Below are 15,433 nucleotides of genomic sequence, written 5' to 3' on the forward strand. Positions count from 1 at the left end.
GTTTAGTGTACAAACAACAACTTTATTTCCGCACCCACACCCGATGTATAGAAATTCTTCTAATTTTTATTCGAGTTTTTTTTTGAAAGAGATTCGGATTTTTGAATTTTAAAACTCAATTTCTTAATCTAAAAAAGATTCAAGTCCCCAGTTTCAATCTATTCTCAAGTGTCCTTATTGCCCTTCCTTCCCCTCACCTTTTTCAATGTTTTGTGCTTTCTTTTCGAATTGTACGTGCCTTTTTCTCTGTGATACATGCGCCCTTTTCATGAAAATCCTAGCGAGTTTCTGTCAAAATAATCAATTTTTCATTTATTCATTTATTTAGTTTTTCTTAGTAGAGGTTTTAGATTCTCGAAATTTTCACAAAATTTATTTTTATATTTTCTCTTTTTCAGAAAATCAGCACACATTTTTCCAGTTCCTTCCTATTCTAATCAACTTTCTCTCATTTTCAACTCATTGAAATGCTTCAAAACCACGTGGCACGATCTCTACACAAAACGACGAAGCGATGTTTCAATTGGAGAGATTCGATGAAAGAGGGCACTTTTTCAGCGGATATTCAGGAAAATAAACCGACACATATCATTGTGGGAGCTGGAAGTGCCGGATGTGTTTTGGGTGAGGAATTTGAAAGAAAATTTCAGATTTTACAGTTGAAACTGGTAAAATTTTGTTAATCTGTACAAATCTCGCCATTTCGCATAAATTTTATGTTTAGAAATTGAAATTTTGACACTATTTTTCAGCAGTTTTTAGCGAAAACACTTGAAAATTGCGCTTTTTGGCGTTTTAAGAACAAAAATCTGTCAAAAAATCTCCACTCATTTTGTTTGGTTACAGGCGTGTTTTTTCAGCCAATCGCCTAACAGAAGACCCATCAAACCGAGTTCTTCTCATCGAAGCGGGTCCGATTGATCATAAATGGGATTGGAGAATTCATATGCCGGCCGCATTGATGTATAATTTGTGTTCGGAGACGTACAATTGGCATTATCATACAACTGCACAGAAGAATTTGGGGAATCGAACGTTTTATTGGCCGAGAGGCAGGTAGGGAATGGGTAGACATCCGTGCGGAGCGGATATTCTGAAATTCCGAAGTTTCCGACAATTTTCGGAACTTTTTTCGTCTGAAAATTTCCGATTTCTCAGAAATTTTTCGGAAAAACTTTGGTTCCAAAATTTCCGAAATTTCAAATTTTTTTGTGAATTTGTGCGGAATCAAAAGAAAGTGCTGCAAAACCAACGGTAACGGTGCCGAAACATCACATCTGTGTCAGAATTTATAGAATTTTCTACTGCGTATTTATTGATTTTGACTATTGGAAAAAATTGAAAAACTATACTTTTGCAAAAAAGCTTTTGTCAAGGTCCGGTAGAAAATTTTCAAGGCTCTGTCCGGCCCGAACGTCCGGCTTCAAAAAATGAACTCTTTTTTCAGAAATTTCTTCAATTTTTCATCAGTTTTTTGCTGAAAAATTTCAAAAAATTTGAATTTTGAACTTTGGCGCCAATTTATCCGGGTCTTCAGTCCGGGGGCCCCGATTTTGCTGACAAGCTGACTATTTATGTGAAAAACTGAGTTTCCGAAATTTCCGGAATTTCCGAAAATAAAATTCGGAAATTTCGGAATTTCCGATTTCCGTTCCGCACATCCCTGATTGTCACTAACATAACGAAGTCTTTCATTTCCAGAGTATGGGGCGGAAGTTCGACACTCAACGCGATGTGTTATGTCCGTGGCCACGCCCTCGACTACGATCGTTGGGCCCAAGAGGAAGGTGCAACCGGATGGAATTACTCGAATTGTCTTCCGTATTTCAAAAAAGCTGAAACATACTCTCATGCCACTGGAGACAGTGATCCGTATCGTGGAACGAAGGGACCGTTGTTTGTGAAGAAAGGAGACGCAGAGAATGTGTTGCATAAGGCATGGCTGAAAACTGGAAAGGAGCATCCATTGGGATTCACAGAGGATATGAATGGAGAGAGACAAGAGGGCATTTCGACTATGGATATGACAATTCATAATGGGGAAAGGTAGGTGGGAAGGGGGCGGGGCTTATTCCCTAATTTCATATTTCCAGATGGTCCGCATCCAAAGCGTACGTACATCCAATCCGCAACCGACCCAATCTCATCACATCATCTGGAATCACGTGCACCCGAGTCCTTTTTGATAAATCACGAGCCATTGGCATTGAATTTATCCGAAAATTGAATTTCGTTGGCACCGATTCCATTGATTCATATAGCCGAGAGAAGATTTACTGTCAGGGAGACGTGATTTTGGCTGGTGGAGCAATCAATACGCCGCAGATTCTGATGTTGAGTGGAGTCGGACCTGCGGAACACTTGAGAAGTCATGAGATACCGTTGGTCGCTGATTTGCCGGGTAAGGAGACATCCGGATAGACAGAAGTACAGACAGACAGAGGGAGACAGACCGAAATATGAACATCGAAACGTACAGAAATAGGATAATTGAGGAAAACATTAAAAAAGAAGGATTTAAAAATCATACTTGTCAAATCACGGGCCGGGCCGGAAGATTTTTTGGTGTACGTTCACTTTCACCCCCCCCCCCCCCCCCACCTCTATCACAATTGCCCCCCACTTGCACGGTAGGGAATGGCCCCCCATTTTCCTTTCATTATCGATTCAGTTTTAAAAATTCGTGACCTTTCAATGCACCGCGTGTCCCTCGAGTTCGTAGTAGCAGTTCGTTTTTATTAGGATTTCTTATTTATTTCGACTTATCGAAGACTCCAGGATGGTTATAGAGGCAAGTAGGGACCATTAGGGGTAAGTAAGGGTCATGTGTGAACTCTATTGGGGGTGATTATGGATATATGGACTAGTTCCACATTCCTCCCCCACTCTGATAAGGATTCCATAATTGCCCCCATGTAAAAATAGGGGGGCAATTGTGAACTCTATGGGGGGTGATTGTGGAAACTTGGAGTAGTTCCACATTCCTCCCCCACATTTTCAGGCTCATCAATTAGTTTTTCTCTTAATCTCAGGCTTAGGTTTTTTTTTCCAAATCTTAGGCTTAGGCTTCTTCTAGATCTTAGGCTTAGGTTTTTTTTCTAAATCTTAGGCTTAGGCTTCTTCTAGATCTTAGGCTTAGGCTTCTTCTAAATCTTAGGCTTAGGATTCTTCTAGATCTTAGGCTTAGGTTCAAAGATCCAGTCTTTACTCGAACCGGGCGGGGGCAATTGTGGAAACATATAGTACTTCCACTTTCCTCCCCCACTCTGATAGTGATTCCATGATTGCCCCCCATGGGGGGAGATAATATACCGTACAAGTAGGGGGGCAATTGTGAACTTCATTGGGGGTGATAGTGGAAGATAGTGGAGGTATATTTCCACAATCGCCCCCCACTCCGGAAGGACCCCCCACGTTATGGTATCACCCCCCATCCCACAGGTTTGGGGTATGATTCCATGGTGGGGGGTTATAACAGAGCGGGGGGTGATCATGAACTTTCGACAGTCCATGATCGCCCCCCAAGAACGGGAATGGGGGGTCATTCTGAGGGCCCGGCCCGGCCCGGCCCGGCCCGTGACAAGTATGTTAAAAATGATATCGAAAATAAGAATTATCATATGTTTTTCCAGCGATTTTTGGCCCAGAAATATATTTTTACATACATTTTTTCCAATTAAAATTCTCTGGAAAATCCTGATAGACAGATGCTCGGACATCTGGACAAACCGAAACACAGACAGGCGAACAGATATAAAAAGAGACGTTCAGAATTACACACCTCCGGATTATTTGGCGAAAAACTTCAATATTCCGATCGTTTAGAAATTGAATGTAATAATTTTCCAAATTCTCAATTATTCTCTGAAAATGGTTGGTACAGTTGTGATTCTAACTTACTAAAACCAAAATCACCAAAAAATTCTGAAAAAAAAGATATTTTCGGAGACAAAAATCTTGAATTTGTATGAAACCTGTAAGTATTTCATGGACAGACTCCCAGAAACCTGTTTTTGGTTACAAAATTAGAAAATTTTCAGGAAAAATCTAGAAATCACTATTTTGTTAATTAATTTTTGAAAACTTCTGCAGGAATTTTCAAATACCGAAAAAAAAACGAAAAAAATTTCGCACAGCCCTGAAACAGATACACAGATTTTCATACCGACTAACATCTGGAAATATGAATGCTGGACACACAGACACACAGACAAACCTATTTTCACCCCTCCACCTCATTTTCCTTTTTTCCAGGAGTCGGTCAAAACCTTCAAGATCATCTGGAAATCTATGTCCAACAAGAATCCCTAAAACCAGTGACTCTATACAATAAAAGTTCTTGGAAATTCCCACATAATATGGTGAAAATCGGTGTGGAATGGTTCACGAATCGAACTGGACTCGGTGCATCGTCTCATTTAGAAACTGGTGGATTCGCGAGATCCGATGAGAATGTCAGTCATCCGGATATCCAATTTCATTTCTTGCCGTCGACAGTGCATGACGATGGAAGGACGAATGGAACGTGTCATGGATATCAAGTTCATGTTGGTCCGATGCGTTCACAATCGAAAGGATACATAATGCTCCAAGCGAAAGATCCACGTCGTGCTCCGATAATCAATCCAAATTATATGAATGAAGACGCCGATTGGAGAGAATTCAGAAGATGTATCCGTCTGTCTCGGGAACTATTCGCATCGAAAGCGTTCGACGAATTCAGAGGAAAAGAGTTGGCGCCTGGGGAGAAATGTCAATCCGATGCTGATATTGACCGATTTGTGAAGGAGAAGGCCGCGTCGGCATATCACCCGTCTTGTACTTGTAAAATGGGATCGGAGAGTGATAAGATGGCTGTGGTGAATCCGGAGACTATGGGAGTTTATGGGACGGAGAATTTGAAGGTGAGAAGGAAAAAGAATTCTAGATTTTGAATTCAGAATCTTGAGTTCTACGTTCAGAATCCAGATTCCAGGATCCAGACTTCTAAATTCAGAATGTCTGATTCTGACAACCTGATCCATAGATTCTGATTTCTAATTGTCGAAATCTGGATTCTAGTTTCTTTTTCCCAGAAAATGAGATTCTGAGCTCTGGAATCTGAGTCAGAATTCAGAATTCTGATATCTAAGTTTTCGGTTTCGTCTTAAAAATTACAGTTTGTTCCGAATTTTTGTGTAGAAAATCCCGATTCTGACATTCTGAGTTTAGGATTTCAAATTCTAGCTTCTAGCCCCTGTTTTTGAAATCTTAAGATTCTGTTTTTTGAAAGATGTTTCAGGATTCTGATTTCTAATCCTCGAACTTCAGATTCTAGTTTCTTTTATCAAGAAATTGATCTGAAACAGCTGAAATTTCTGAAAATGGACGATTTTTCCTTGAAAAAATAAGGGAAATTTCGTGAAAAATGACCCGAACCTATTGAAAATCATTAGAAAACGCTCCGAAGACGCGCCAGCCTTCCAAAAAATTGCGGAAAACGGAGAGAAATCCGCTTAAAATCCTCTTAACCTTCAAGAATTAAACATTTTGGGTTTCAATATCATTGAAAAAAGAAAGCAAAATACGGCTTAAAATCGATCAAACTTATGAAAACGCTCCAAAGGTGCGCCAGCCATCCAAAAACTGTGTCAAAATGCTTTCAACCTTCAAAAATTTGAGATTTTGGGTTCCGAAACAATTGAAAACTGAATTTTGTAATCTGAGTCCATAATTATCGTATTCCTGAATTCTGAATTTTTTGTTCCAGATTCTAAGTCTGAATCCTGATTTCGAATTCCTGAATCCCCTTGTCATATTCCAGATCGTCGACGCCAGTGTGATGCCCTCAATCGTCAGTGGAAACCTGAATGCCCCAGTGATAATGATGGCGGAGAGAGCGGCTGACTTGATAAAACACAAGAAACAATTACTTCCAGCATCTGATGCGAAAGTTTGGAAGCATAATTAGAGAGAGATTACTTGTTATTTAATTATAGAGAATTATTTATTTGTTTTTATTGATTTGATTCTTTTTAATAATGAAATTGAGAAAAAAGATAATCTAACTCTGAGAACTGATAGCTATAGAGTATTTACAGAAATAATTAGGAGGGAATTGAATACCGGTATTTAGTGGTGGGATGAACAGGATTAATTAATCAGATAACTATAATTGATAGATAACAACAAGGATAACTAGGAAGAGACTGAAAATTGAGGACGACGAGTTATCAGATTCAGTTGAGGTAGATTCTGGAGTCGAAGTAGGTTCAGGAGTTGGGATATGATGCATCGGATGGGCGGTGGTTGATGGGGTCTCACGGGTGGTTAAGGTGGAGACGGTCATTGGTTCCAGGCGGTCTGAAATAAGGAAGATGCAGTAGTCCTATAGATACAGTACCGTTCAAAAGTATACGAACTTTGATCGTTTTTAGTTGAAATTGTTCAACTTTGAGAGTTGTCATGGTAATACTGATTGTCCTATCATGTAGCTGTTTAATTAATTATACAGAACAAAAGTAGAGCTCCATTTTTGTAGTTGACAACTTTTTTGTACGGACACTCCCTAGAGAGTTACGATCATTTTACGACGACAGCTCAAAAATCGCAATTAAATTGGTCGATTTGAGGAAGAAATCACTTTGTCGATATGTAAATTGCTAGGGAGTGCCCGTACAAAAAATTGCCAACTACAAGAATGAAGTTCTACTCTTGGTCTGTATAATTCATTAAAAATCTACTAGGTGTGACAATCAGAATTACTACGACACACTATCAAAGTTGGACAATTTCAACTGAAAAAGGTCAATAACTTTTTGACCGTTACTGTATGTATTTGACCTACCATGAACGACATTTTTCACTCCGAATGCCAACTCATTTGTCGCTGAAATCGAAGGCTGCTCGAAAGTGACATTCACCACTTCTGCCAGTCGAAGTTTCTCGACTCCTCGATTCGTTCCTTGGAAATTACTTCCCATTTCACTATCACCCTTCGACCAAACTATCAAAATCTCATTGGGACCCAATGGGTGGTCGGTTGGCTCGAATTCTGAAATTTTCATTTCTCTTAATGAAGCTCCGCCCCCTTCTATATCAGATACCTCTCAACTCTCTCCTGAACATCACGACGGACCGCCCGTCTTGTTGGGTACCGTAAGCCGCGGAGAGACTCATTTCACCGTCATACCAATAATCTTCGAGAGGTGTCGAACGGTCACGGGAATAGAAGTCAGAGATGAAGAGACGGCCGTTTCGGACGGAAGCCATTATGATGTCGACACAATCCATCGGGTGGAGAGAGGATTTTAGACCGAGTTCCGCTGGAAATGGGAGGGTACGGTAGGGGTTACTGTAGATGACTTTGTTAGCATTACAGTGAAAAGTTTGACACCCCGTCACGGTATCAAGAATATTCTCACAGTTTTGAAATTTTTGTTCAATATATAGATCAAAACTAGATATTCATTTTTGTAGTTGACAACTTTTTTCTAGCTTTTCTAGTTTTTGAGATATACGCCTTTAAAAACGAGTAGCCGAGTGTGAGGCTGAAAGAGAGAGAGAGAGAGAGAGAGAGAGAGAGAGAGAGAGAGAGAGAGGGCAGAGAAACTAGAGTGAATGATTTCTTTGCGTCTCCTTTCTAACCATACTCTATGAAAGCCTGGAAGGTGTCATAAAATTGTAAAAACAAGATGTTAAGTGAGGAGACGCAGAGAAGTCAGACAGTCTAGCTTCTCTGCGCTCTCTTTCTCTCTCGCCGTCCCAGGGTCCTGTCTTAAAAGACGCATATCTCAAGAACCACAGCAGATAGAAAAAAGTTGTCAACTGCAAAAATGAAGATCCAGACTGGATCTGCATTTTTCATATAAAAGTTGTATCATCGGAACCAATTTTCACACTGTAAACCGCTGTCAAAGTTGGAAATTTTTCAACAAAAAAACGGTTTCTTTCCAAGTTTCCCAATAGCAAAAACTCACTAAATCCATTATTCTTCGGCATGACGGGCTTTGCTACAAACTCCCTCCTCGCCACTTGATCCATCTCACTAATCCGTCCTCTCGTATCCTCCAAAATTGGGAACAGCCGACACGAAGTACTCAATTCAGTTGGTCTCCATCCCAGCGATAACCAATTCTTCGTTTCGAAATCTAGAATAACTTCGACTTCATTATCGACACGTCTCGAATAGATGCGATCGTTGGCTGAGAGATCGTGTCGTTGGTAGCATCTCGGATTGAACATTCCATACATTGGAAGGTCCGCTGCAACTGGCTCGTCGTAGGCGAAGCAGTGGTCGTTTTGGGAATTGAATTCTGGAAAAATGGGAAAATGAGAGGGACATCCGGATGTCTGGAAGTGTGACAGACATCCAAATTCGTTGAAATGGGGCGGGACAACTGTGAATGAAAGACTGTTGTTCAGAATTTCGACTTGGTGGACATCCAGATAAACAGATAAGTAAGCTTTTTTTTTTGGAAAATTTGGAAAATTTCAAAAATTTAGCCAAAATGATAATGAAAATTCCGTGTTTTAGCCTGATTCATAGTTCGAAAAACAATTTTTCGATTTTGGACATACGGAAATTCAAACACACAAACAGATATGCAATGCCCTTAGATTATAGTAAAAAACTCTGATCCATCTGGACATCTAGACAAACAGACACACAGACAAACTCACTCTGATCACATCGTTGACCGAAGAATCCATACGAACAGAAACAGCGTTTTTTAATCAATGAATCTGGCTGATCTCCACAAATTCCACCGTTCAAACAGTCGTCATTTGTCTCGCATTGAGAGAAATACTGACACTGATTCCCCGTGAATCCACTCTCACATTGACACGTCGCATTCATCAGACTGCCACGTTGACTGCATTGCTCGTTTGCTTGGACTGAAAATCAAAGAAATAAATTATCGGAAATAAGAAAAATAGAAGGTTACCACTTGTCCTGACGACATTCACATCGGCACACGAGCGGAATACTTTTCCATTTTGCATGACTTGCTCAATGAGCAACATACATTGTTCACATGGGGAACGGAGTTTTATTAGTTGGAAGGTCTCTGTTTCGGTGATGACTCCGGGTAGTTGCTCGACGGTGAGACCATCTGAATCCACGAGACGGATACGGTAGGTGCTCTGGAAACAAAGTTATGAGAACAGGCTGGCTTCAAGAGCCTGTCACATGTTTAGTTAATGTTTTAGTGTTTCAAATTTATATACATCATATAGAAAAAATCTAGATCTTCGTTTTTGTAGTTGACAACTTTCCTCTAGCTCTTCTCGTTTTTGAGATATGCGCCTTTAAAATCAGGTACCTGGAAATGAGAGAGGAAGAGGGTGCAGAGAAGCTAGACTGTCTCACTTCTCTGTTTCTCTCTTCCAACCATACTCTATGAAAACCTGGAAGGTGTCAGATTGTAAAAACAAAAAGTTAAATGAAGAGACGCAGAGAAATCAGACACTCTAATTTCTCTGCGCTCTCTTTCTCTCCCAGTTCCAGGTATCTGACTTTAAAGACGCTTATCTCAAAAGCTGAAACAGTTAGAAAAAAGTTGTCAACTGCAAAAATAGAGTTCTAGGTTTGATCCATACAATGAATGTAAGTTCAAAAAGATCAGGCAAACTGGAGCACCAGTACTAGTGGTTAAAGTCTCCCATGGAAAACTCACATTCGTCGAAGCCGGTGTGATCCATGACACATTATACTCACTACCAATATGGAATGTTGTGTAGAATGCTGAAAATATGTTCTCAGTTTTCATTATGAGCTTGAATATTACGTTTCGTTGGTTTCGGCACCCCACATGGTGGCATCGTCAGGTCATCCGGAAGGTAGTCGAGTGGCGGGAATCGGGCTTGTGGGTAGGTCAAAAGGACTCCGGAATGGGCAGTCGGAATGATAGCCATGAGGAGGAGAAAAACGGAAGAAGACATCTAGAAAATGATATAAATGGGAAGGATAATAAGGAATACAAGTGAACGACAGAATGGTAAAAAGGTAAAACTTTGAAGTTGTATAACAAGGTTCGAAAGTAACAATAAGATTTTGAATTTATATTTAACAATTAGAAAAGTCTTGATCTTTAATTTTGTAGTTGACAACTTTTTGATAGCTCTTTTAGATTTTGAGATACAAGCGTTCAAAGACAGGTACTAGAAACGAAGCGAGAGAGACGCAGAGAAGCTAGAGTGTCTGGTTTCTCTGCGTCTCTTCTCTACCCAATAGTCTGAGGATTCTATCATCAAGAACGTTATGATTTCTTTGAAAGTTTCAAATATGAAACAAGAGGAGAGACGCAGAGAAGTCAGACACTCTAGCTTCTCTGCGTCCTCCCTCTCTCTCTCACTGCCTCAGGTACCTGTCTTCAAAGACTCATATCTCAAGAGCTCGGAGAGATATCAAAAAGTTGTCAACTACAAAAATAAAGATCCAGGTTTGATCTACATTCTCATTACAAATTAAAAGCACTTGAAATAAAACTCAACGCCGTGACGGAATGTCAAAATTTATCAGTTTACGTGCTAAATCACGGAATAGAAAATGAAAAGAACACAAACGCACAGGTAGAGAAAGTGTCATCCGAAATGGCCATCACTTCTCTTTGATTCCTAAAAGAGGCCTAATGAGACGGAAAGTACGGGCAGTTTATGTGTGGGAGGGAAGGGGGGAGTAAAACTTGAACTCCTCTCAACACAGAGAGAGAGAGAGATTACGCAACCGAATTAGGCAAAACGAAATGAAAACTAGTGAGAAAAGTGAGAAAAACTATAAGGAAAAGGGGAAAAGGGAAATGAGGGTGATTATAGTGGATAATCAGTCAGTCAGTTTGGGGGGGGGATGCATATGTAAATGTTTGGATGGGAAATGAAAGTGGAAATGAGGTGAGGAGAAAGTCTCAGATTGGTAACTTTCAGAGAAAGTGATAATTCTCACGGAAATCTGTGAAGTAGGACATATAGTTGACTGGAAGGCGATCTGTCCCGGGGTCTGTGTGTCCGGATGTCCACTTCTCGGTTTCAGTGTGTTTGGTTCAAGATGTTTCGATTTTAAAACAGGAAACAGATGTCCAATTTTAAGAACCGTAATATTTCTGTTTGTCGGGATGTCTCCAGTGAGGTTATCCTGATGTCTGTAAGAATGTCTGCCTATTCAGATGGCTGTCTGTCTAGATGCCGAGATGCCCAAATTCAAAAACTCATAACAAAAACTCTCTACCTATCTGGCGCGCCTCTGACGCGTTTAGATTTGAAAAGTGTGCATCGGAACGTCCTTTCCGAGTTCTTGTAGGTCAGCGTGTTGTCTGTGCGAATTTCTGTCTATCCAGATGTCCAAAATGCATTTTTCTCTGTCCGGCAGGATATTCAGGTGTCCGCACTTAGAAAACTATAATAGGGTACGGTAAGAGTACAATTGCATTAGCACGGCACGCTTCTTACGCTAATAAGAGATAAGTTGAAAACCAACTTCGAAGCGTCAAAAGAACGCCAGACTTTTCTTAATGGATACAATTCTATCAAAAACAAAAACGCCAAAGGCACGCCAGAACGACAATAAAATATTAATGGGAAATATATCACTTTCCCTTAACTTTTCCCCTTTTTATGTTACTATTTTTCGAGTGAAAAAGGGCGTTGTCCATTTCTTTTTTTTATCTGAATCAAGTGTAGGTTACACGGACATTTATTATATTTTAGTATCCCCTTGTTTCACACTTTTTCTCTTTTTTTTTGAATTTTTTGCCGCCGGAAACACTTTGGTGCCGAAAAAAGAAACAGAAACATATGACTGGTGAGAGAAGAGTAATGAGTGGGGGGAAATTGTTGGAATGTGAACGGAATGGTCATTTTTCTCGAGAGAGAGAGAGGGTTACGGTAGTTTTGTGTGATTTTTCAGAAGGAAATAATGAAAAAAAAGGGGGAAACTTGTGACGGTAGAGACTAATATGTTTTTGTTTGTCTGGAAAAAATGATTGGGGAAACGTTTTTTGAAGTGGTCAGGTGAAATTTGAAAATACTGTTGTTGCTGTAATATTTTTTTTCGGGTGGAGAAGACATCAGGACACTCGGAAAAACAGACAGAGCGGAAAATCAATGTCCGAAAGTTAAGATTTGCTATTTAGTTTTTAGGCCCGTGTTTAATCGAGATTGCGTGGAAAAGGAAGCAGAAATCAGAAAGTTGGACATCCGGACATCACAGACACACAGATAGACATGAAAACCCTCGATTTTTTCGAAAAACGTAACATACAGATATCCGGACTAGCACTGTGCGAAAAAAATATTCAGAAACACTTTTTTTCGAAAATTTTTGACCGAAAAAAACCGAAAAATTCCAGAAAACCGTCTGAATTTTTCGGAGGCAAAAATCTTGAATTTGTATGAAAACTGTAAGTATTTTAAGGAAAGATCCCCAAAAAGCAGTTTTTGTGTACAAAATTAGAAACAATTTCAGAAAAAAAAACCAAAAATCTCTCGTTTTGTTAACTAATTTTTTTTCTTCTGCTGAAAATTTTTCTAAAATTTTCAGCAGAAATTTCAAACAACAAAAAAAACAATTACTGGGCTTCTAGGCCACAAGGATATAAAAACAGTATCTAGAAACCATCAGAAATGTAAAGTTATTAGTACGGCACGTTTCTTCTCAGGCAACTCAATATTAATCTAATCCTACAACCGCATCAATCTAATCTCAATCTAATTAGATTAGTGGATTTTGCTTGCGCAAACTTCGTTCGCGCCATGGATCCAAGAATAAGTCAGTACAAAACGCGCAAAATTTCTTTCAATTTTTGTTTTAATGTTTTTTTCTAAGTTTTAATTCTCTATTTATGTATCGAAAGTCTGAAATCGTTGCGAACTAATTTCGTTTGCGGTTTTATCGACTTTTTCACGATTTTCAATTATTAAAAATTGTATTTTTCGATTTCTATGGCTCTTCAAGTCTTCAATTGTCGTCTTCAGTCTTCCACAACTTCCATTTGGTTTGGAAGAAAAGTCAACACTGCGATGAAATCATGAATAAATTCTTTGGTAAGCAAATTGTTTCGCTTTCAATTAGCCGTGAATATTAGTTCATTGCTCAGGTATAATCGTCTACTTCTTCAACATCAGCGCTCTCTACACAAGCTTCGAAAAAAAGTATTTTGTGAGTTCCGAAATCAAACAGTTTTTTGGTAATTTCGTTCATTTTACAGCAAAATTCGCTGAGTGGACGACAATGGACAGCAGCGGGGCAGAGAACAACGAGGACTTTTTCCACTTTCATTGCAATGGATTTTCGACTAATTTCTGATTTTAATTTTCTGTATTATTTTCTATATTATTTTCTATACATTTCGATTGTAAAAACTCTTGTTTTTTATTTGAATAAATTTACTATTTCTTTTTTTACCTAAAGAATTTTCAAATTTTATCACAAGTTACACAAGATTTCACCCTAATCTAATGAGACGGCGCATTAATCTTACAAGATTGCTCATCAATCTAATTAGACGCGGCATTAATCTAATCATGCCAACATTCAAGCTAATCTAACTGATGCCGCGTCTAATTAGATTGATATTGAGTTGCCTGAGTTACAAGCGCGCTCTACCGAAACCGGAGAAAATTGTGTGCGAAATTGAGAGACTCAGAGATAAAGCGACATTTTTCAAGGGCATTTCGGTGGAGCGCAGTTGCAAAAACTGTGCCGAGCTTATAGATCATCACTTTTGAAAATAAGCTGAGCATATCGTACGAATCAAAAAAACTTTCATCAACAGTCCAGCCCTTATAAATACCAATCTCATCATCCTCCCACTTTCCAAAATACCGTACAATTTTTACGACTCGGAAATCCTTGTAGTTAAGACTCCCCTCTCTCTCTCTTCAACTAAAACGGTATGTTTTACGGTCATCATTAGGCTGGAAGGCGGTGTGGAAAAAAGAAGGAGAAGCAGATTCAGATGAAAAGGAGAAAAAGTGAGATGAGAAGAAGAAGAAGCAATTCAAATGAGGTAGGAGGAGAAGAGGACAACAGGCAGATTGGCCGAAACGCTTTCCCGATTGAAAAAAGGAGAAAAAACTAAGGTCTTTTCGACCGGTTCGGACATGCTTTTAGCCGAGACACAGGACGGCGAACTAAGTTGCCAAATGGGAAGAAGCGGCAAAGGTGCGCCAGTTTTACAAAAAGCTGTTCATAGCGGGGGCGATAGTGAATGAAATTGAGTGCCAATGAGAAACCAAAAAGCCAGAATGCGCCTCAGGCGCACCAGACTGAAGTTCGAAATCCCGGCTGTTCTCGCGCCAAACGCGCCCCAGCCTAGACAATCTTAGCGGAAAGTTATGCAATTACAAGAAAAAAGCACCAAAGCGCGCCAGTTGAATGTTGAAATAAGAGACAAGGAATCAGAACGAAAATTAGCGTCAACGGTGCGCCAGCCAAAGTACTTTTTTATTTTGAAAAGAAGGGTTTCAGGTATCAGAAATCATAAAATGGTTTTGTAACAGAACATTGAAGTGTAAGATTTTTATAATGACTGGTGCGCGTTCGGCGCGTTTTGGATAACTGCAATTTTTGGAATATCTGGATTTTAGATAAGTTGAAACTGTGATTTCTGGGGACTCAGAAAATTGAGAAATTTAAGAAAAGTACAATAATTGGATATCTGGAAACTTAGAAATATAAAAAATTGGATATGTGAACATACAGATATCCGGACACCCTGAAAGGATATTTGGACATACAAACGATTTACAGACAGAACATTTCAGAATATCTTTTGAAATTTGGACATTTGGACATCTGGATACACAAACAGAGCAATATTTTCATAGTTCCTGGACCCAACAGCTTGGATATTTGACCCAAGAGGACATCCGGACATACAGACACACAAACAGACGAGTCCCCCAACTCTCAGAATATCCAAACAGTTTATCCTAATTCTTGGAAAAAGTAAATATTTGTGTAGAGGTCTCGAGTGGAAAGTTTTCTTTCGAAATTCAGAATTCATTCCGGAACAGGAAATCCGAAAAATGAAAGGATCACACAAGAAGAGAAAAAAGAGAATAAAAAAGGATAAATGTTCCAGACTATTCTCTCTGTGTCCAAAATAGAAACCAGTTGAACGGGGGAGAATGGTTTTGCAAGAAGTTCATCCCCCTCTCTCTATCTATATATGGATATTTATGAGAATTAAAAGAGGAAAGAGGAGGTGTTTATCAGTCAAGTGGAAAATAGGCTTTTTATTATGTGTGACCATTTGTAGAGAGGAGGAATTAAGGATATGTGTGTGTTCGTTTTTATTGGTTTTTGTGATGGTATTGATAACTGGGGAGAGGGGGGAGGATTACATCTTGTCAGCTGTTTTTGTGTTAATAAATGATAAGAAGGTTAGGGATACTGTAGTTTTATGATAACTGGAATGTGAGGGATGAACTAGAGTGTATGAGAACAGTTTCA

General features: G+C 39.3%; 2 protein-coding genes across 2 annotated transcripts; one reads left to right on the forward strand and one right to left on the reverse strand.

Moving 5' to 3' along the window:
* Nucleotides 1–467: 467 nt before the first annotated feature.
* GCK72_004886 (uncharacterized protein) lies at nt 468–5,950 on the forward strand (the record flags this gene model as incomplete). The annotated part of the gene is made up of 6 exons (XM_003116760.2): nt 468–624; nt 861–1,056; nt 1,702–2,046; nt 2,094–2,401; nt 4,255–4,904; nt 5,804–5,950. 6 exons carry the CDS (start codon nt 468–470, stop codon nt 5,948–5,950), a joined length of 1,803 nt encoding a protein of 600 aa, XP_003116808.2.
* Nucleotides 5,951–6,148: 198 nt separating this feature from the next.
* GCK72_004887 (uncharacterized protein) lies at nt 6,149–9,924 on the reverse strand (the record flags this gene model as incomplete). The annotated part of the gene is made up of 8 exons (XM_053724933.1): nt 6,149–6,342; nt 6,827–7,033; nt 7,086–7,304; nt 7,959–8,294; nt 8,662–8,877; nt 8,928–9,126; nt 9,660–9,727; nt 9,771–9,924. 8 exons carry the CDS (start codon nt 9,922–9,924, stop codon nt 6,149–6,151), a joined length of 1,593 nt encoding a protein of 530 aa, XP_053589127.1.
* Nucleotides 9,925–15,433: the final 5,509 nt, after the last annotated feature.

Source organism: Caenorhabditis remanei, chromosome II, assembly GCF_010183535.1.
Source record: "Caenorhabditis remanei strain PX506 chromosome II, whole genome shotgun sequence".
NCBI classification, from domain to species: domain Eukaryota; kingdom Metazoa; phylum Nematoda; class Chromadorea; order Rhabditida; family Rhabditidae; genus Caenorhabditis; species Caenorhabditis remanei.